The 22,256-nt window shown below is 32.2% G+C and overlaps 12 protein-coding genes across 12 annotated transcripts; 3 read left to right on the top strand and 9 right to left on the bottom strand. All coding sequences in view use genetic code 12, as the record gives it.

The window, feature by feature from the left end:
* Positions 1 to 24: 24 nt before the first annotated feature.
* CTRG_05682 (anaphase promoting complex subunit 2) lies at positions 25 to 2,427 on the bottom strand (the record flags this gene model as incomplete). The annotated part of the gene is made up of 1 exon (XM_002551338.1): positions 25 to 2,427. The coding sequence occupies one exon, from the start codon at positions 2,425 to 2,427 to the stop codon at positions 25 to 27; it is 2,403 nt and encodes an 800-aa protein (XP_002551384.1).
* A 489-nt stretch (positions 2,428 to 2,916) lies between these two features.
* Positions 2,917 to 3,351, top strand: CTRG_05683 (uncharacterized protein; the record flags this gene model as incomplete). The annotated part of the gene is made up of 1 exon (XM_002551339.1): positions 2,917 to 3,351. One exon carries the CDS (start codon positions 2,917 to 2,919, stop codon positions 3,349 to 3,351), a length of 435 nt encoding a protein of 144 aa, XP_002551385.1.
* An 11-nt stretch (positions 3,352 to 3,362) lies between these two features.
* Positions 3,363 to 3,836, top strand: CTRG_05684 (DCN1-like protein; the record flags this gene model as incomplete). Its single annotated transcript, XM_002551340.1, has 1 exon — positions 3,363 to 3,836. One exon carries the CDS (start codon positions 3,363 to 3,365, stop codon positions 3,834 to 3,836), a length of 474 nt encoding a protein of 157 aa, XP_002551386.1.
* A 172-nt stretch (positions 3,837 to 4,008) lies between these two features.
* Positions 4,009 to 5,352, bottom strand: TRY6 (Try6p; the record flags this gene model as incomplete). The annotated part of the gene is made up of 1 exon (XM_002551341.1): positions 4,009 to 5,352. The coding sequence occupies one exon, from the start codon at positions 5,350 to 5,352 to the stop codon at positions 4,009 to 4,011; it is 1,344 nt and encodes a 447-aa protein (XP_002551387.1).
* A 2,204-nt stretch (positions 5,353 to 7,556) lies between these two features.
* Positions 7,557 to 8,648, top strand: SLF1 (Slf1p; the record flags this gene model as incomplete). Its single annotated transcript, XM_002551342.1, has 1 exon — positions 7,557 to 8,648. The coding sequence occupies one exon, from the start codon at positions 7,557 to 7,559 to the stop codon at positions 8,646 to 8,648; it is 1,092 nt and encodes a 363-aa protein (XP_002551388.1).
* SLU7 (mRNA splicing protein) lies at positions 8,645 to 9,700 on the bottom strand (the record flags this gene model as incomplete). The annotated part of the gene is made up of 1 exon (XM_002551343.1): positions 8,645 to 9,700. One exon carries the CDS (start codon positions 9,698 to 9,700, stop codon positions 8,645 to 8,647), a length of 1,056 nt encoding a protein of 351 aa, XP_002551389.1.
* A 175-nt stretch (positions 9,701 to 9,875) lies between these two features.
* On the bottom strand, positions 9,876 to 10,700 carry CTRG_05688 (uncharacterized protein; the record flags this gene model as incomplete). Its single annotated transcript, XM_002551344.1, has 1 exon — positions 9,876 to 10,700. The coding sequence occupies one exon, from the start codon at positions 10,698 to 10,700 to the stop codon at positions 9,876 to 9,878; it is 825 nt and encodes a 274-aa protein (XP_002551390.1).
* A 600-nt stretch (positions 10,701 to 11,300) lies between these two features.
* CTRG_05689 (translocon subunit) lies at positions 11,301 to 11,507 on the bottom strand (the record flags this gene model as incomplete). Its single annotated transcript, XM_002551345.1, has 1 exon — positions 11,301 to 11,507. The coding sequence occupies one exon, from the start codon at positions 11,505 to 11,507 to the stop codon at positions 11,301 to 11,303; it is 207 nt and encodes a 68-aa protein (XP_002551391.1).
* A 284-nt stretch (positions 11,508 to 11,791) lies between these two features.
* CTRG_05690 (uncharacterized protein) lies at positions 11,792 to 13,750 on the bottom strand (the record flags this gene model as incomplete). The annotated part of the gene is made up of 1 exon (XM_002551346.1): positions 11,792 to 13,750. One exon carries the CDS (start codon positions 13,748 to 13,750, stop codon positions 11,792 to 11,794), a length of 1,959 nt encoding a protein of 652 aa, XP_002551392.1.
* A 261-nt stretch (positions 13,751 to 14,011) lies between these two features.
* On the bottom strand, positions 14,012 to 14,809 carry CTRG_05691 (uncharacterized protein; the record flags this gene model as incomplete). The annotated part of the gene is made up of 1 exon (XM_002551347.1): positions 14,012 to 14,809. One exon carries the CDS (start codon positions 14,807 to 14,809, stop codon positions 14,012 to 14,014), a length of 798 nt encoding a protein of 265 aa, XP_002551393.1.
* Positions 14,810 to 15,060: 251 nt separating this feature from the next.
* PRP5 (DEAD-box RNA helicase) lies at positions 15,061 to 17,703 on the bottom strand (the record flags this gene model as incomplete). Its single annotated transcript, XM_002551348.1, has 1 exon — positions 15,061 to 17,703. The coding sequence occupies one exon, from the start codon at positions 17,701 to 17,703 to the stop codon at positions 15,061 to 15,063; it is 2,643 nt and encodes an 880-aa protein (XP_002551394.1).
* A 285-nt stretch (positions 17,704 to 17,988) lies between these two features.
* On the bottom strand, positions 17,989 to 21,933 carry CTRG_05693 (uncharacterized protein; the record flags this gene model as incomplete). The annotated part of the gene is made up of 1 exon (XM_002551349.1): positions 17,989 to 21,933. The coding sequence occupies one exon, from the start codon at positions 21,931 to 21,933 to the stop codon at positions 17,989 to 17,991; it is 3,945 nt and encodes a 1,314-aa protein (XP_002551395.1).
* Positions 21,934 to 22,256: the final 323 nt, after the last annotated feature.

Genomic DNA, 22,256 nt, shown 5'->3' on the forward strand with positions numbered 1-22,256 from the left:
GTGTATTATATTTTTTTATTATTATTATTCATGTAAACTATAATTACCATGACGTATATGTAATTTAGAATCTTCAACAAGTGAATCAAGATATTCTTCAAGAAGGCTATCTGTGATCTTTGTAAGATTTAATTTATCTTTAGGAACCATTAAGTTAAGCAACGTTTTAATTCTTTGAAAACTTAACAGTGTTATATTTTGCAACATTGTAAGAAGATATGGTTCAATCACACTTACTTCTGAAAATTTAGCTGATGATTGTGCTGTAGGATTATTATCACTCGGAGTAAAATTAGTCAGTAATTCGGTATCAACTTCTGGTTGCCCTATACCACCGCCTTCATCACCATCGTCGTCGTCGTCGTTGACAATGAATAAAGTTTTTGTTAGTTCTAAAAGCACACCTTCTTTAACCCAGTAAGACAAACCTTTAGATACCATATACTCAGACATGTTTAATTTTTGTGAAATATGATTAACTGAGAGCTCATTTTCCTCATCATTGAATAATGAAATAATAGCAGCTTTGTCTGGGGTCACATTGTATTCTTTGGTGTTATTTTTAAACTCTAATTCTAATCTTACTGTTCCTAAACTTGGTACAAATTTTAATGTTCTCCCGTGTTTCTCTTCAGCAAATTTCTTCTTAAATTCTTGGAATTTGTGTTCAATGATATCGGGTATTTTGAAATTATGTTGCTCGGGATCAATACTATCCAACACAGTTGTCCAATATAAATGAGACAAAACTGCAGTATTGAAAACACCATCATCATTAACATTCAATAATTCCTTCAAATGTCGACTTTCTTTAATATCACGAATCATGATATCCAACGTTGTGAAATTATTTTTTCCAAATCTAGCCTTTAACAAATTCAAATTGAATTCGATTTCCTCAACATCGTAATCTTTCAAGTTAATTAATTGTTCACCAAATAGTCTGGTAAACTCATCAATAAAAATCTCTTTGGAATCAAATATCGAAATTAATGATTCGATAATATCACTAACTTTCCCATTTTTAAAATCCGGCAATGCGTCTACAGGGTCAGGAACCCAGTTTAAGTCAAGTAAGTCTTCCAAGAGATCTTTAGAATGATGTGATTTAGAACGGTACTTGTTTGGTGCTCGCAATTCTCGAGCCAATTCAATCAATTCATTCTCAGGTGAATTGTCCAACAACCCACGTACCAATTTAATAATAATATCTTCACGCGTCTTCAAATATTTTCTAATGGGTCTCACGACTTTATCTAGCAAAACACCCTTGGGATCAATAATCAAAAATGATCTGATTGTTTTTGTATAAGTTGTGATAACATCAATTGTATTTGCTCCTGCGTGTAATAAATTTTTGCTACAGTAGTCAATAAAACTCTCCACTAATTTGGTTCTTTGAATTGCCTGCGAGTTCACTGAAAGATCTGTGATATATGACAATAAATTATTTGAAATACCATAGTCTTGATGATTGAACATATTTCTCAGGAGACAATAATGTAACTCATGTAATGCGATATCCGAATTAGGGTAATCTAGAATCATGGCATATATTTCTTTTATTCTCAAAGATACCAATTCATCATGAGCAATTTTCACCAACTCATACAAATAGATATTATTCATCGTATCCGTTAGTGTAGATGACGTTGTGTAACTTATGACGATGTAGAAATTTGGATATATTTCATCTTGAATAAAATTATTCAACAACAGTAAGATTTGTTTATCCCAAACATTTGTACTCAAAGACAATGTATGTTGTTTAATCTTCTCTACTGAAAGTTTGATCACAATTTCATTCAATAGGGTAGACATATTTATCGATACCAAAGTTGAAATCACGTCAATTAAATTCAATGCATTTGTTGACATTGGATTGCTTAAAGTGGCTTTCATAAACAATGAATCCTCAAAAAATTGTTTCATGGTTAATTTGAATGTAGTTCGTTCTACTAGATTTGATGATATAATAAAACTCAATTTTCTGCTAAAAATTTTAAATACATTATCTGTAACATTTAAATATTCAAATTGGGAGTTATAATAATGTAGTAGGATCTTGATCACATCGATATATTCAAGAAATGATAAATTTGTCAAAGTACTGAAGTAATCTAACAACTTAATATTGATGGTATTGATATATAGATCGATAAATTGTAATTGGTTCTTTTCTTCTTTAAGACAACTCCGTATAGCTGATTTTACTCTTTGCAATGGCTCGGGGAATTTCGATAATAAAGGAGCTGCTGGTGTACCATCTTCCGATCGTTTGATAAAAGTTGAAGGAATATGTGGATCTAACCAATCTAACAAAATTTGGATATCATTATCAAAATCTGAAGTACTATTTGATAAGTCAGCTAGATTTGGAAAAGGTATGATGGATGATATTAGATCTTTTGTAATATCAACCTGCATGATATCAGGTTGTCCTGCTGTAGAATAAAACAAATATTGGCAACACGTTTGGTTGTTGTAAAATCAAAATTAAAAAACATAAACAATAGAAAAAAGTGTACATACCAGTATAATTTTTTATCACTTGATACACTACCTGCTGTGTGTCTATCATTCAAATTTCAGTCGAGCAAAACGAAAAAGAAAAAATGTGCACGACGGGTGGAGAGTAGAGCCAGGCTAATAATGTTAACTTCATTAGCACTTGTTTTTTTTCTTGTTCTATCAAATTACAACACATCGTGACAAGGAAATACACGTGAATAATAACTTCTATATTCATTTTCTTTTGTTGTATATATATTCATATATATATATATATCGTTTGTTTGTTTTTTTTTTCTTCCTTTTTTATACTACTAGTCATGGTATGTGTTGCAAAGAATTTTGGGGAGTTTTTCTATTTGATTATCAAAGTACCCCCTTTTTTGAATGGAGTAAGATGATCGTATGGAGTTCATAAAGAGCAAAACACTAACATTGTTCAAGTCAAGCAAGGGACGTTTACAAACTCAATTCTGTGAATTAACAGGAGTTGCACCAGCAACTGCAAAGAAATACTTGGAATCTTCAAGATATGATTTACCAAGAGCAGTAGATGCTTATTTTAATAGACATCCTAATAAAGCGTCAGCTGGTTCTGTCAACGTTGATAAGACTAATCCAAAAGATATAGCAGCATTAAATGCAGTGTTTGACAACTATAAGGATCCTGAGGATAATAATCAAATAGACATTGATGGAACATTGAGGTATTTGGAAGATATGGATATTACTCCAGAAGATTTGTCATCTCTAACATTGGCGTACTTGTTAAAATCTCCAAGAATGGGGATCTTCTTGAGGGATAGTTTTGTCAAATATGGGAACAACATAACTGCATAGATATTCCTTCTATGAAGCAATTTTTAACAAAGTTTCATAAGGCATTGATTAATGGAGAACTGAATTATACTGATGTAACTACTGGAGAGCCAGCTACATTTCAAAAGTTGTACGAATTTGCATTCAAATTTTCTTTGGAACTAGAAAATCAAAAAGTATTAGACTTTGAAATTTCCACTGAGTATTGGAAGTTGCTAATCCCAGTTATAATCAATCAATATATTAAAGAAAATAATCCAATAGATGAAGAATATGAAAACAAAGTTAATGAAAGAATTGAGCAATGGTATAAATTCTTGACAGAACCAGATTATATTACTAAAAAATCAATTAGTCATGATAGTTGGTCAATGTTTTATTTGTTTTTAAAAGAAGTTGTCTTACCTGATCCAGAGAATTTCAAAGATTATGATGAAATGGCTGCTTGGCCAAGCATAGTTGACGAGTATATAGAATATTTACGAGATACAAATTTGTTGACGTAAATAAAATAAATAATAGTATTCTGCATTGAATAATCTAAGTTAATATTCAACTCAGTAAACTAAATAAAAAAAAACTAATTTCTATATATAAAAAAACATTAACAAATAGAAAACAAGCAGTATATATAATAATAATAAATAACGAATCAATGTAAAACAATCAACCACAAAATCAGTTTAATAAATTGTCAATGCTTGATTTTCTTAATGACAATAATGTCTTTGAAGCATCTTGTTCTCTAATTTTTGATGTACTTTCATTAAGCATATCTTCATCTTCTTCAGGAATTCTACCACTATTGAACTTCTTTCTAGGTACATTTTCATTCAACTGAGAATTTGGATTTACTGCAGGATCTGGTAATGCAAATTTCGGGTTATTATTGCCAGCAGTATAACTTCTATTTGCATTCATAGATGGGGAGACACTATTTGATAAAGATGATCTCATGGGCACTGTAAATGGTGATGGGTTTTGTGATTTAAGACCAACTGTTTGAGGAGAAACAGGATATGAGTTTTTTCTATTTGAATTTGTAGCAGCAGTTGCAGCTGCTTGTGTAGTGGAATATTTGTTTAATATATTCAATATTGGTGCCATGTCTGGTGTGAAATCAGGAGTTGGTAACAGTGATTTATTCTTAAGATTTAAACTTGAAGATACAGAAGGTGGTAACGATTGTGGCATAGCACTGGATCCTCTACTGCTACCACTTTCACTTTCTTCTTCTTCTTTTTCCATTCGTTCTTCTTCTACTTGATCATTTTCATGTTGATTTACTTTATACAACTTCTTAGTATCTTCATTATCGCTTTGTTGTTGCTTCTTTCCATCTAGATCAGTCAACAAGTCTTTGAAATTAAACTCTTTGTCGATGTTTCTATATTGATTGACATTTAATGGAATCTTGGCAAAGTCTATATCGAAATCTTTAAGTTTCCTTAAGTTTTCATTATTTGGGTTTGCAATCAATTCTTGTTGTTTTTGGATAACATGATGCAAATACAAAATGTATTCAACTGATGATTTCAATATTGTTAATTTATACATCCCATCGATTTTATTACCATTGTTACTACTGCTAGCATTTCCAGTACTTGCTTTTCTTGAAGAAGGTGTAGAACCATTAGGTGATGAAGTGGTTGAGTTACAACTACGACATGCAGGTATAAGATATTTCAAAGCTTCAAATTCTCTATTTATTTTAATTCTTCTTCTTTTTTCAATTATTGAGTGCAATTGTTTTGTTTCATTTTTGCGTTTAGCCAACTCCTCACTATCAATATTTGCAGTCGATCTTCTTCTCTTTTTCTTATTAGGTAATGAAGTATTCACTTCGAATGTTGGAGAAGTTGGCACTGTTTGTGGATTGCTGGAATCGGTTGATCCGTTACCATTATCAGCGTTATACTCATTGGTTAATATTTCGTAATTGTTACTATTATCTTCAGGATCCAATTCTTTATTCAATTGAATAATTGTTGTTTTTAATACTGGTGGCGATGGTAAGACCATTGTTTAGTGTCTCAATGAGTTGTTATCTATAAAAGTACTAACTTTGATTATCAATATCAAAAGTATCTAGAAATCAAAAAACCAAAAAAAAAGAAAAACATAGAAAGGAAATGTTTGAAGATGGGAAAAAGGGTATGCATTAATATTTATTAGGTTCAAGAAAAATTAGAAATTATGAATGTGTGTTCCATAAGAACACAAAAACCAAAAAGAAATTTGATGTACCCACGTTTTGCTCTCATAGTACGTAAGTTAATTTTTTTTGTATTGTATTTCTTGCATGTCTTCTGACAATAGACTTAACCAACAATTATAGGGCAAGCATTAATCCATCATACACGATTTGATCAAGATACTGCAGATTGTTATCAGAATTGGCTTTTCACCAGTATCTATTATTGAAAAACACGGTTCAACTACATGCCATATTCTACCGGTATTAATTGGTTTTATAGATCTTGTGAGAATCCACCGGGTGTATTAATCACAAGGACTCATTACAACTCAGGTCTAGTCTAAAGTAAGAATATTAACAGTCAAGAAAAAAAAACTTCTATGACTCTTGAATTTTGTGTGAAATCCATCCGTCGTAGTGTGGCAACGTTTTCGACTTTTTATCCCCTTCAAGTGTTCTAATATGTGGTATCTCGTGGAGATTGACTATAAATCAAGTAATGCGGCACACGAGGGTTATTCAAACAAATGAAAATTAAAAAAAAAAAAAAGTTTAAAATAGCCAATCTAAGACACTCGTGCTTCATTTCTTCTTCGGTTTCATTTCAATTTTCCTACTTTCTTATCTCATGTCGGTCTTAATATCATTCTTTCACACCGACATTTCCATTGTATCTGGTGTTGTTATAAATTCCATAAACTGGGTCAACCTTATGGCAATTAGAAACTCCATTCCCAATGGAAAAATATGAATAACAAGTGGCTATTCATTAAACTTCATATTTCACTCTATTGAAAATTGCTTTCTCCCATGTGTCATCTTTAATCTCTGCTCAATCCCCCCCGTTTACTCTTGTACTGTTTCTTCCATTTTGTTCTTCCAACTTAATCAAATTCGTTGGAGAGGAGGAGTAAGGGAAGAGACCCACGTTTTCTATGTTACACAAAACCAAGAATTAACTATTTCATTTTCTTCTTCATTTTTTGTATGTAGGTGCCAATTTTGTGTCACTTTCTGCGTGCTTGTTTTTTTTTTCTGTCGTTCAGATTTGCAGCTTAATTATTCTCTAACAGAAAACAATATGGCCAATTTACACGCACCCAATTTACATCATAACCTTATATCCCCTGAATCTATGATTGAAATGTATGGATCTATGTGTGACTCCGTGGGTTCATATCTTAGCGCATGTGCGCGTGTGTGTAAATGTGTCGTTGATAAGCAAATATTGATGTTTAAGTTAATTGGGAATAATAATTCTACTTGCATTGTTCCGATATCCTAACAACGTGTGACACATGTCTATGCTAAAAAAAATACTTGATATCTCGTTTGACCCACATGTTTGATCTTTGGTCTTAATGTGAACTGTATTCTAATATGTTTCAGTAGTACAATTCATTATTGTTACTCTTAACCAGAAATCACTTTTTTATGAGTGACTTGAGTAGCCCCTTGGCTGTCTTTCAAACGCTGTACAAATTAAACTAGAACTAATTAAAGAAATTAAAAGCCTCCTTGACATTCATAAAATTTTCATGCAACTTTAGAGCCGTGTCTAAGAGCATAAATACTGGTTAATATCGTGTGTGAGTGTGTGTGTATCCAGGTTCATTAATAATTTAGATTCTTGCCCGATCCCCGGCTCCAATGCATGAAGTCAAAGTCTTTTCATATTTTTGGAAAAACCAATGTGTAATCTTGGCAGCTTATCGGAACGGCTATGATTATAAACTTCCTTAATTAGTAATCTAATTTGTAATGGTTTGACGTTAAAAGGGTACTTTTTGATCATAATAATAATGATGAAACATAATTGGTAAGATTTATCTTTTGATTTTGATTTTATGCCCATTTTTTTGCATAATTTTACAACCAACTTTTTATTATAAGATATTTTTTTTTTTGTGACTGCTAATTGCTAATTTTTATATTTTTTTTTACAACCAATTTTAGACAATTCAAAAAGATATCTATACCACTAGGTTAAGCAACTAGAATTATACAAGAGAGAAAGATTCGTTACATTATGTCTACATTTAAACGATTATTCCCTGCTCCACCACCAACTACGAATGCTTGGAGTATAAATCAATTAATTAATATCACCAATAATGATCATCACAATAAATCCCCTCATGAGAAAGCCCATTCATCTGATTCAGATGATTCATTTTCAAGTGATGATGATATAGAAATAATTTCTGGTCAACTCAAGAGCATTTCCACTCCTCATTCACCAATATCACCATCAATCAAAGACTGTACAACAGCCGCAACAACAGCCTTATTTCTGGCTCCATTCTCAGAAAAATCAAATCCCAATAGTTACACCAAAGCTCAAGAATCAGGATATTGTAATGGGGATGACGAAGAAGTATTGGTAAGTGTTGGTAAATATACTAAAATTAAGAAACCAAAATTCCCAAAGTCAAATAAAATTAAAGGGGGATCTGGTCACTACAAATACAAAATAACAGACAACACTAAAGATTTACCTCCTTTTATTATTAATACAAATAGTCCATGTTATTCTGAACATTCACCAATATCTCCAGAGTATCAATTCACGGCAACATCATCTCCATTTATCGATTCGACTGCAAGTTCACCTCTTGTTCATACTCCATTGCGTCCTCAAACACCTCAAACAGTATCTGCCCCTCACCTGTTACCACTACCAATAGCTCCAGCACCGCCACCTCCATCACCATCAGTAGTAGTATATCCTCAATTTGGTATACCAGTATATCATATTTCAATGATAAGCAAACCCCCGGTATCACCACATCCAGTGCCATCATCTCCTGTTATTCAACAGCCAATTTCTCCCAAAGGAAATGTCAGTGTTAAGAAGGAAAATATTAAACGTCAAATAGAATATTACTTTTCCACAGAAAATCTTTGCAAGGATACATATCTCAGATCATTATTCAACAAAAACGATGGTTCCGTCAAGTTAGATCAGTTATTGGAGTTTAATAGAATGAAAATATTGACAAAAAATGGCAAATATACTAATCTTCTTTTGGAGTCCATCGAGGAAATTCCTGTTTTGGAATTGGTTGATAATGAATGTACCAGTTTTAGACTCAAAAATTGGCAAGCTTGGGTTATCTAAAGAGTACATTGTGAATCCTTATCAAATTGTTTACAGCACTTGTAACCCCATTTCCCATTTTCATAATAACTTCCGTAGATGAATTTGTGATTTCCAGTCAATTGATCTTCCGGGTAACGTGTTTTCTTCAAACCATTTTTATCCAAGTTGGTTGTGATACCAGAGCTAGCATATTTTTGGGATATTTCATTTTTAGTATTGTTTGGTTTTTCTTTTTCTTTATCTTTTAGTTTTAATTTTTCCTTTTGTAATTGCTTTGCTTTCAACATCATCAATGTAGGACTGGCTTCAAGACTTAGATTCAAATCGGTTTCTGGTACTTCATTTTTAAACTGACTGTCATCACCAAAAAACTGTTGCTTTAATCGTGCTTGTTTACGTTCTTGTTCATGTTCATTATCCAAACCAGAGGCTATTTTCTGCAAATCAGTAAATTCAGTGGCTGCACCTGTTAATTTTTTAACAAATTGACTTCTATCATTAAGAAAACCTTTGCTCATATCTTTAGCTAATCGGGATTTTGGATCATAATCAATTCTTATTTTATTATTTGGATTCGAAGTAATGTTATAAATATACGCTGGTATATCTTGTCGATCTCGTAACATCTTCTCCATGGGATCTTCTTTAATGTTTTTATTTAAATCCTTTTTGTCTAAGCCTAGCTCAATTAACTCTAATTCATAATCTGTATCATCAGAATCATTATTTTCAATCTCTTGATCTGGTTGTTTCGTTTGTTTCCAATTTTTCAAATGAGTTAACCATTCTTCTGTCGAATACCCATACCATCGATCTCTTTTGGAGTCGTAATCTTCATTTTCATCATTTGTTCGTATAGTACCTTTAAATTCGTCTTTAATTCCTGTACCCGATTTAGCAATACTATGATCTATAATCTCTCCAGTTTTTCGTTGATGTGATAATTCATCAACTTGTTCATTCTCATCTCCTTCTTTTGTATCATCTTGATACCAAGGTTTTGATGCTATAAATTTAGGAATATATTTATTCGATTTCTTATCTATCTTCTGTGCTGACCCTCGTGGCATATCCTGTTGATTTGTTAATTGTTTCTTTGGTGGTTGGTGATAATTTTTCGGAATTAATTTTTCTTTCCTTCTTTAATGCGATGTGTGTGTGTGTGTGTGTGTGTGTGTGTGTGTGTGTCTTTACAAATATTTTATGGATTTACTATACAATGATCTATTAATACTTAATATACTTTTAGAAGCCATTCCATTCATCTTCACTGTCATCACTATCTTTTCCATTATCTTCATCTTCATCTTCGTCTTCATCGTCACTATCATCTTCAATAACACCCCAATCTTTTAATCTTTCATCATCCAAAATATCTTCCCTACATTTTTCTCTTAAAGTCTTTAATTTGGCATCTTTATTTAACTTGATGAATGGTTCAATTAATTTAAGAACAGGAATTTCAGAAACAATATCAACTTTCTTTTTAAGTAATTCTGTTTTTTCTTCTATACTAGAATTCTCTTCATCAAATTCATCAATTTCTTCTTGAATTTCTTCAAACATAATCAATTGCAATTCATCTATGAAAATATCACATAAATGATAAGGTAATGCCATACTAACATTATCTGCACCACTTAATGCACTTTTATTTAAAACTTCTACCCATTCATTAACTAATTTTTCATCCCAATTTTGTTTTTTTAAGAATTTAAAATTATGTCTTAAAATTCTTCTAATTAATAAATAAAATTTATCTAATCTCCATTGATCTAAATTTTTCCATTCGATAATTATAATTTCCCAAAATGCTAAAGTGAAAACATTAAATAATTCCGAGCTTATACAATCACTGTATAAACTTCCCAAATTTTCACTTAATCTTTCTTGTGCTTTACTTCTATCACAATACCACATTGAAAAATATAAACCTTTCCAAATTTTTTTTAAATCTAATAATGAAAGATCTTTCTTAGAAAGAAGAAAATTTTGTAAGGATTCCAATGCTGCATCTCTAGTTTTCTTATCACTCGATGCTAGCTTCTTAACAAATGTAGATGATGACATTGTAATTGTTGTTTTGTTTTCTGGAGTGTAAATAAAGAAAAAAACAAAGTGATGCCTTATTCTTCTTGTTTAAGATGAGGTTTGATTGATTTTTTTTTTTTTTTTTTTTGAGAAGGATTTTTTTTTTGCACTAATTTTTCACGGTCCTGCATATTGTGAGATCTTAAGGTTAACAGAGGAATATCAATCAACACAGTTAACAAGTCAGCCGTAATGAATTGAACATGCAAGAGTCTGACTTCTTAATGATTTATAGAGTGGTAGAACATTTCTTTAGCTCACAAGTTACATCAGAGAGAGAGAGAGAGAGATGTGCCCCACTCATCATGGCAGTATATCAAAATCACGTCCATTGATTTCTTTAATGATTTATATTAACAAAATAATATTATACAAAAACCTGAACTAATTGATCAGTATATGTGTTTGAATTTTTTTTTTTTTATATATATATGTATGAAGAGTGATTTAATACCCATTTTCAAGTTAAATTACCTGTATGAACTGAAAACAAAAATAAATGACATTAAAACAACAAGTAGTATAGTGAATTCTCAAAAACTATTCACATTCTTATTATTCATTCTTGTTGGGCATGATTTAAACAATCAAGTATCTGATTGGGATATGAACTAATTTAACAGCATAACCAACAACACCCATCATAAGGAAACCAATACCAACAGCTCTAATGATTTTCAAATATTCCTTTTCATTTGGTTTTTGACATTTCTTAACAAAAGCACTTCCATCTTTAAAGAATTCAACTGGAACTTCAGTCAATTTTTCTAATCCTTCAGCAGCCATGTTTATAGTTTATAGTTTATAAGTTGTTTGTTTGTTGTTGTTGTTGAGTTGTACAAATCAACAAAATGATTACGAACAACGAATATCTTTTTTTTTTTTCCTTTTGGTGTCGCTGGTCGTTGTGAGTCGAAAAGAAAAGAAAAAAATTTCAATTTACGTGGACTTTTCAGTTTTCGGTAATCGCACGCACGACATACATTACAATTCATAAAGACCTGATAAATAAATTAAATTAGATTAAATTAATGGTTATGCTATGCATTTCTATATACACTAATTGGTATCTATAGTAAGCTTAAAAATTTATCATCTTCTTCACTATCCTGTTCCATTAAATTATTCATATATTCTGCACGTTTTGTTTCTAGATTTTCTTTATAGATAATCATTCTTTCCTCATTAACCCATTCATGCAATTCTTGCTTCATTTCTTCATCAATACTCCATTTTTCAATCAATGGTTCAATTTGACCTATTAATAGATTCATTCCTTTATAATCTATCAATGCTCTGATTGCTTCATTGTAAAGAACTCTGATAAATTCATCATATTTTGGTGTTGGTGTGAATCCCAGTTCAGACTTTCTGGTGAATGATGCAGGGTCAGTATAATAGAAATGGTATTGTTTCAACAAGGATGATAAATAGTTGAAGTATGATTGTTCAACATTTTCTTCAATTTCTTCTTTCAAATAATTCAAATAAGTTTTATAAATATAATTGGAATAAGCAATTTCATTTTCATTATCAACAATCTTCCAAATTTGTCCAAATACATTACGTCTTTCAGTTTTCAATTTTTCCATAAATTGTAAATATCCTTCATAATCAAAATTAACATCCTTTTGAGCATCATCTAAGTTTATACTGATATTTGAATAATTACTTTGTTTCAAGAAATATTTAAAGGCACATTCTTCATCATATAAAGTAGTAATGTGAGCTCTATTGAACACTCTTTCCCAGAATACCTTTGGATTATAACCTTTAATAGAATCATAAATTGCTTGAAAATCATTAACGTATTTGATAGCAGAAAAGAATTCTCCACTATATGATAATGAAACAAATAAATTTTTTAAAAGGTTCATATCTGGATATAATCTATCATCAGGATTGAGTTTTTTACCAACCAATTTGCCTGATTCATCAACACCCCATATAAATTGAACATATTTTTTTAATTGTGATAAATTACCATTATATCCAAAATGTTGAACAACAGCTCCATGGAAATCCAATGTTAAATCTGGCCAAATTGATTCATCTTGAAAATCAGAAAAGGAAAAATTCAGAAATTTCTTAAATTTCTTAACATTCATAGCATCACTTAATGGATTAACTTTATACATTGATAATTCTGTACCTTTTAATACCCAATGTTTATTTTCACCATTGGCTTCAAGTTGAAACACTAATTGCCATAATTTTGGAGTCATGAATTTTTGGAATCCATCATTTCCACCAAAATATTTTCTAAACAATTTGAACCATCTTGATGCATTATCAAGTTTGAAATTATTAAGTTCTAATTGAATTAAATTTTCGAAATCTTTAATTGTTAATTTATATCCAGTTAAATTCTCACTTTTATAAATATCTTGTCTTCTTTCAAGATCATAAAAGAAATCCTTGGAACTAGAATTATAAATCAAGTTTTTGTAAATGGTTCTAATTTGAAAATTTTTCTCTCTAGGAGTGAATCTTCTACTTTTAATTCTGGTAGTTTCATTTTTTTGAAGTTTTAATGATTTCAATATTGGATTTAAATTATAATGTTGATGTACTGCCAAATGGCCGAAACTAATTAATTCCGTAAGATAATCACTTATAACATCATGACCTAACACTTCAACCATATTGTCAATATCTCTAGCTGACCAAATTTGTAAAAGTGCAAGTAAATTATTATAATTTCTTTCCTCTCTTAATTTGATCAACTCTTGACGAATTTGATAATTTCGAGTAGTTTCCACATCTGGAGAGACAGTAGCATGTAATGAACTTGTTCTGTATGAATCTATAAGTCTTGCTGATGGTAAATTTTGAAGAATAGTTTTTATTTGTGAATTTGACATTTGATCTGTAGTGGTTGTAGATGTGGTTGTAGTGACAGGGCTTGATTTGAAAACATCATTAACTGAAGCTACATCCTCATTTGGCGATATGGCAATAGTTGAGTAAGGTCTCAAAGTCTTGGATATACTAGCAACATGCTTATTAGCTCTGAAAACACTTTGCATGGCTTGGTATACTTGTAGATTTGTAAAGATCTTGTGAGTTTTTTTTTAACTTCAGTATTGAAAAAGTCTTCAATTGACTTGAGAGAGACAGAGAGAGAGACAGAGAGAAAGAAAAATTTTTCGGAACCGTTGAGAGTCGTAAGTCGTAGGTCGTGTGTCGCGCCCACTGTCCGCCAATCAATTATCAAAATACTCACCAAAGTGTCAGTGTACGACATTTATTCCCCCCCCCCGCCAAAGATCAAACTACTTATACTGGTTTTATAACTTACCTCTACTTAAAGTGATATTCTTTGCATTCCAGTTGGCAACATCCTTCAAACCTTGTTCAACAGTAGTACCATTAATAATATCTTGAATATGTTTCTTAGTACCTTTAATAGCCCAAGCAGGAACACTACAAATTTTTTCACCAAGTGTTTTAGCATATTCAATACCTTCTTCAATAGTTGGAACAACAGTACTAACAAATCCCAATTTCATAGCTTCATCAGTACCCCATTTATCACCCATTAAAGCATGTTGAAATAATAATGATTTATTATTGATTATAGCTGGTAATCTTTGTAATGAACCAATATCAGCAGTAATACCAATATTAACTTCAGCAATTGAAAATTGAGCTCCTTCAACAGCAATTCTAATTGTAAATGCAGCAGCTATATCAAGAGCTAAACCAAGATTTAAACCATTTAAAATTCCAATAGTTGGAGTTGAGATTCTTGCAGGAGTTCCAATATCATATTGAAAACCAGTTATATGTTCATGTAATTCTTTAATTGCTTCTTCAGTAGAATTAGTTTCTGATTTAAATAAATTTGCAGCTGTTTTTAAATTTAATCCTGATGAAAATGATTTTTCAACTCCTGAACTAAATAAAATTAATTGAATATCTTCTTCTTTATCTAATCTTCTAAAAATTTCTCCATAATCTTTCCAATTTTGTTCAGTGAATGCATTTAATGTTTTTGGATTTGTGTATTGAACATGAGCAAATCCGTCTTCGATTTGAGTAACGGTATAAAATTCGTATTTATAAGATTCTGGATTGAAAGTCATCTTGGTGGTTTGTAGATATCCAATATTGGTGAAATCAAAGTGGAATTATAATAGTCTCCTGGGAATTTGCAGTTGGATTTATAGTTTTGATATTCTTCCGTGGGGTTTTTCTTATAATTTTTTATCTACATGTGTGGGGTTCGGTACAAGTTTGGTATATGTATTTTTTATTTTTTTCACACGCACCTTTTTTTTTTTTTCTTTGTACCCCCACCATAGTTAGACCGAGTATCATCATCGAAATACATTTCCTATACAACATATCTACCACCTGTATGTTGAGTACTCTCCTTATGATCTATTCTTTCTAACGCATTAACAATTCTCGTTCTAATCAGTGTTATAGCATCAGCCACTGCTTGTCGGGTTAGACCTTCAACTAATAAATACAATTTCGAAGTAGATTTATTATTTTCACTTGGAGCTTTCGTACCTGGAGGATAATATTGACCTCTTGTAGTTATCGAAGTTCGTGATTCTTCAATTATTTTTGCAATTGTTGGGCCATGGACAATTCTTATTCTGGCTTCTTGTGGTAAATCATTAATAACAATACGACAATGGAATTTACATGTGTCTGGTCCTGAAGCATCTGGAGTATTTCCTTCAACAATTTCAAATTCTGGTAAAGATATCTCCGTTGATGACGTAGTAGTAGTACTAGTAGTAAGGGGAGATTTCTGTTTATTGGAATCGTTTTGTTTCTCCTCCAGAGATTCTCCGTATCTTTGTTTCTCTAATTGTAACTTGGATTCCCTAATTTCTTGTAAATTATCCAATCCTTTACCTCCGAACCCAGAACCAAATTTCACCTTACCCAGTTTCACTTTACACAAAAACTTGTCTGCGATAGCTGCTAAATCCGGATCGACTTCAGCTTTACTTAATCTCAATGCTTTTACTAAGCTTGTAATTTCCCTTTCTTGATTAGAACAAACAAATGTGATAGCTTGACCTTTACTTCCTGCTCGGCCTGTTCTCCCAACTCTATGCACATAATCTTCCATATGATTAGGAGGATCAAAATTGATAACTAATCCCAAACTCTTGACATCTAATCCTCTTGCTGCAACAGAAGTAGCAACTAAAATGTTTAACCCACTATCATTGCTTGAAAATTCTTTGATGGCATATTTTCTATCCATCTGATCTTTACCACCATGTAATGCAACTGAGGGATAACCAGATCTTAATAAGTCGGTTACTAATTCATCGGCATCACTCTGCTTCTCCACAAATACAAGAATCTTTGATTTGGGATTGAACATCTGGTATTCGGATAACACTTCATATAACTTGTTCATTCTTTCAGTTTTATAAATGTCATCTGACGTGTGGTTGAATAACACAACTTTTTGTTTAATTTCAGAAGCAACAACACTAATACCACCAACAATTATCACCACTGGATTTACGAGAATTTTCTTCGCCAACACTTCCATTTTTTTGGGGAAAGTAGCTGAAAATAATACAGTTTGTTTATCAGGTCTAATTTGTGTGAAAATCTTGGTTACTTGTGGTTCAAATCCCAAATCAAACATACGATCAGCTTCATCCAACACAACATAAGTAGTACGTTTCAAATTTGTTACCCTACCAGAATTGGCCGCTAATAAATCAATCATCCTACCAGGAGTAGCAACCACAATCTCAACACCTTTTTTCAACTCATTAATTTGAGATTCTATAGATGCACCACCATAACAACAACAAACTCGGAGATTTGGATTATCCTTTGTGAAATGCAATATTTCCTTTTGAATCTGTAACGCCAATTCTCTTGTAGGACTTAGAATCAAACCAATAGGTCCTTCATTTGATTCAAGTTTACGTTGATCTTGAATATGCCTGATCATTGGTAATACATAGGACAATGTTTTACCAGAACCAGTTTTCGCAATACCAATCACATCACGGCCGGAAAGTATAGTTGGTAGTGCTTGACTTTGAATTGAAGATGGCTTTTCAAATTTTAATTTATCATGAATCACTGATGAAATATTTGAAGGTAATGATAAATGACCCCATTTTAAAACTGGTCTAGGAACATCAATTCCATGAACTTTGGTATTATCCAATTCTTGCCTCATAGTTATAACATCTTCTGGCAGTAATGACAGTAATTCATAAGGTTCTTGATAAAATGATTTTCTAACAGGTTCATAATTTTCTTGAGCATGATCAATTGATTGCAATTCTTTGCCTTTATTTTGTAATTTGGTTAATTTTGAGGAAATCAAATTTTGTAACCTTGTATCTTCATCCTCATCCTCGTCGTTATCATCCTCGTCGTCATCATCATCATCATCATTGTTATCATCGGATATTTCATCATCGTGAATTTCTGGAGTAATACTCTTCTTTTCTGACTCTTCGAGTGTTGCCAAAAATAAATCAAGTTCATCTTCTGATTCATTGTCTTCTTTATTATTTGTCAGACTTATGTTTTTCAAATCAGGTTTCTTAAACATAGGTTTCTTTACTTTTTTCAAATCATCATCTTCATCATCAAATACCAGTGATCTTTTCTTGGATTCATTATTTCCAGTACTTGTATATGGTTTCTTTTTAATTGAAATACTTGTTGTTTTAGGTTTTTCTTGATTTTGTTTCTGTAATCTTGATTTCTTCCATTCTTCAATTCTCTGTTGTCTCAGTTTCTTTATATCTTCTTCTTTATTCTTCTTATCATCTTGTGAATTCGCATTCTCAATAGTTTCCTTTTGTTGTTCTTCTTGCTGTTGTTGTTGTTGTTGTTTCTTTTGCCTCCAAAGTTCTAATTGTTCTCTACGTTTTCTGAGTTTTTCTTCTTTTGACAATTCATTGTTAGTATTGGCAATGTTTGATTTCTGACTACCATCACTTACTGTAGTCGATTTCTCCAAAATACTCATGCTTTTTTCTTTTACTGTAGTTATGTATATACTTTTAGATTACACACTCTTGTTTTTGATTCAAATTTGGATTGGTGTTAATATGAGATGAGATCAACATGATGATAAGGATTTTGTCCACTTTCTCTTATTTTTTTTTTGCTGCCTCTGCTCATGAAGCTGCTCAATGTTGCGACTTTTTTTGTCTTTTTGAACAACCAAGAGCTATTGTTATACAACCACTTGGATTGGATTTGTATATTTTATGAATAAATAATTTAATAAACTATTGAATAGATATATAGTCTACAATGCAGTTGTTACAGTGACAGTTTGTGAGTTGACTAATAAAACTGGTGGTAAATCATCTAACCAAATTGCTAGATTGTTTGTGTAATCAAATGATTCATTATCATCTAAATGAGTACCAATTGAAGGTGCAGGTAAAGTGCTGAAAATAACCAGGGTTTGACTAGCTGGTGATATCTTTGCCATCAATTCATTCAAAACTAAATGTTGTCCCTTTGCTGGAATATCATTAAAACTTAAATTTTTTAGTTCTTCTTGAAGTTGTTTCTTAGTAATTGTTTTTTCAGTTGCACTTTGGTTTCTTGAAAGAGTAGGTCTATTCTTGTAGAAATCAGCTCTAGATGATGAAGGTTTAGAGGCAATATTCATGTTGCTATCCTTTAAAGACATTGAAGGGACATTGGCATCGTCTTCGTCTTCATCCTCATCAACTGCCAAAAATTGTGGAGTAGTTATATGTTGGATAATTTCATCATCATTAACAATAATATTCCTAGTTTTGGATGTAACTCTTTTATCCCTTGAACCAATTGGAGTGGTAGTGATGACTTTGGTATGTGCTTGTTCTTCGTCATCTTCATCTTCATCTACAAACTGAATTGATTGTTTTGGCCTATCCTTCATGGTAACTCTCTTGTCATCCTTCAAAATCTTGTCACTTCCTTCTTTCTGTTCCTCTTCTTCGTCCTCATCTTCCGTTTGATCGTCACCATCTTCTGCATCGTCATTCACCTTCGCATTTGGCATTTTGACTGACAGAAAATTTGGTCGCAAGTTGGAAATAGATGATCTAATGGATAATTGATCTGGTGTTTGAACTCCAGTACGCTGAAGCTGTTCACTGAAAGCTTTCTTGAATCTTGGGCCTTCTTGGCTCTGTGGTGGTTGCCTATCCATTGAATATTGAGAAAGTGCAAGATTAGTAGAACTATTCCTAGCAGAAGCAAGATTACTGTTACTGCTTGATGCTGTCAAAGTACCTGTATCTTCCGAGTCACTGTCACTATCATCACTAACTGGATCAGAATAGAACAAATTGTCATTATTTGTTTGTGCTGCACGCAAATTAAATGACAATGACATACCTTGTTCCTGTAAGTTGGACATGGTATATCTTCTATTATTTTTAATACCTTGTAACTGCACATTTGTTGGACTACTTGGATTCAAATTCAATGGATAAAATGTCTCTGGAGCAAGTGATGTTCTTGATGGACTTCTGCTTGGAATAATCAGTTTCAGTTTTTGTTTACTTAATGTGCGTCGCTTTTCCACTTCTCGTAAGGCTTCCCTAGCTTTTGTCAAATTTTTCCACCATTGATCTCCAGATAATGTCTTATCAATTTTGTCATATTGCACTTTGTTCAGTTGAGACTTGGAATAACCTTTAACCATGTAATTATAAGAATCTAACCCTTCATCTTCCAAACAAATAACTTTAATTACTGCATCAATTCTCAAAGATGACAACAATGCATTTAATCTATCCCTTTCATCTTCAACTTCCAGTGCATACTCGACAAATACAATTACTCTAACTTTATAATTATTAAGATCCCATTCGTCAACAGTAGACAAAATTGAACCCAATTGCAAAATCAAAGTACAAGTATCAAAATTAGTCGATAACACAGATTGACCATTCTCTAATTGCGCAACTGAAGACATTTGAATTGGGTATAAGTCAATGAATTTTTGTGGTTCATCTTTCCCATTGAAGTGCTTTTTCAATTTAAATAATCCACTTCCTTCTTCAGTTTTAGGTAATTCCATCTGTGTAAAATTAGCCGCAACAGCAACAGTTGCTTGTAACACAATCAAATCTTCAACAATTTGTACCCATTGATTTATTGACACTTTACGTTCCTTTCTTAACTTGTCGGTAGGCAATTGACCTAATAATTCCGGTTTGTTCCCGTAGACCGGTAACATTGGAAGTGAAATGCCATGCTTCTTGAAATCATAGAATCCTAGAACGGTAATATTTGGTTTCATACCACCCAAACCTGATCCAAGATAAACATTACGTACACCCCAGGGTAAAGTTGGACCTAATGCAATTTGAACAAATGCTTTGATCTTGGACATGTCTCTCAATTTAATCCAAGCTTGTTTTTGTTTTCTAACTTCTTGGTATGACACAGCAGAAAAGATTCTCGAGTTCTTGTCAGTGTTGCAAGATGGATTTGTATCATCATTCATCAACACAACATGACCTAAAACGTACAACCCACCTTTCTTCAAGTGGTTACAGAAACCAATCAAATTCCAACAACTTCTAGGGTCATCACATAATAATAAAATCTGTGGCCTCCAATATTTGACGCTCATTTCCAATTTCAATCGTAATAAATATTTTCTGACTTGGTGGTAAATTAACAATTGTGAGATATCACCAAATTTAGAAGGTGGTGTCAGGTAATGAATGGTCAAGATCAAAAATGTTAAACAGAAGATAACCAAAGTAGCAGAAAGACCATCCACGATAAACATGGCAACGAGACAAATAAATGCGCCCATGAATGCAGTTCTACTGCTGAAATACTTGAATGATGGTCTGAAATTAGGTGCAGAACCAACTTTTAACAAAAAACAAGCAATGTTGGTAACAATAAATGTCATCAAAAACGCCATGGTAATAAATGTAGCAATTTGGTTAATATCGGCAAATAAAAACAATTGGGCAATAAACCATGTAGCAATAATACTATAAATTTGTGCTTTCTTTTTACCCTTGGCTGATTTCTTGTTAGTGGTAAAAATAGATAATCCTGGAATGATTTTATCATCAGCAATAGCATTAATCATAGTTGCAGCACCAACAATACCCATAATTACTGAAAATAATGAAGTTGAAAATTCACCAAGAATTATAATAATATCAGATAAATTCACGGTTTGAATAACTTTGATGTCGACGTATAAAAGTTCTCGAGGAATAGCAGCACCCATGGAGACAATAACACTGACGTATAAAATAAAAGTCACCAATAACCCTCTCAACGTACCTTGAGGAATAGATTTGGAAGGGGTCTTTAACTCACCCAGCATAGATGCCCCAGCTAAAATACCTGCAGTTGCCGGGAAAAAGATACCAAAAAGATCACGGAATGTTTCCTTTTGGCCTTTAGGTAAGACCGAACCAGCGGCTCCACTGGTGAAATGAGGGTATAAATTATCAATAAATGTCTTCCACGATAACCCAGTGTAGAGAACATTCTCATATGGAGGAGCTAATGGGTAGTATGGTTTAACAAAGAAGGTAGAAATTGGAATTGAAACTGTACTGATGGTCAATATAACGAAAAGAAAAAATGCAGTTTTGGAAACAAGCAGTGAACCAACCATGGCAACACCAGTACAAAGGGCCAATAATATTGTGGAATACAAAACCAGCCATAAATAACCCACTGGTAAAAGGTTGGTCATATCACCTCCAACACCAAAATTAACCAACAAAGGTTCAATAAAACCAACAACGTTCAATGATGAGTTTAAAATTTGTCCAATGACAAAAATTATACCTATAGCCCCACCAAACTCTGGTCCCAATGATCTTGAAATCATATAGTAAGCCCCACCTCCTTTGACAGTTCCATTTGTGGATATTGCACTGATTGACAAAGTGGTCAATATATCTATCGAATACGACAATATTAATAAAAATAAAGTACCTAAAATTCCCATTTGGCCAATGATGAAACCAAATCTCAAGAACATCAAAATGGACAAAACATTCAATGAAGTAGGGAGAAATACTCCCTCGAAGGTGCCAAGGTTCCTCTCGACTTTATTCTTAGATTTCAGATTGGATTTTTCATTTTGTCGATTGTTACTAGAATAATTTGTCTGGTTTGATTTCTTCGTTGATAGTAATGGTGAGCATTCATTTGTTGATAGGGGATGTTGTGGTTGAGATGATCTTTTGGTTGTGACAGCCATCTAGTTATGAAAAGTTATTATGGTTTTCTTCAAATAGTCTAAAATCAGAACAATAAAGAGAAGTTTATCAGCAGTGGAGTGGAAGTGAGAGAAAGAACAAAAAAAAAATTGTGATCGCTAACAATAATAATACGAATAGTAATAATTAACAAAGATAAGAGAAGAGTTTTTTTTTTTTTCTTTGTTCTCTCTTTTGGGGCTGTTTGCTTGTTTGGGTTGTCACGTCTCGCGGTGGGAAGAGGGCGGGAGCAACAAAACAAAAAATAACTCGACTGGTGGTTAGGTCGAAATGTTAGCAGCAGCGGGTATGTAAAACGAGTTTT

The sequence above is a fragment of the Candida tropicalis genome (genome assembly GCF_000006335.3).
Source record: "Candida tropicalis MYA-3404 genomic scaffold supercont3.9, whole genome shotgun sequence".
Classification (NCBI taxonomy): domain Eukaryota; kingdom Fungi; phylum Ascomycota; class Pichiomycetes; order Serinales; family Debaryomycetaceae; genus Candida; species Candida tropicalis.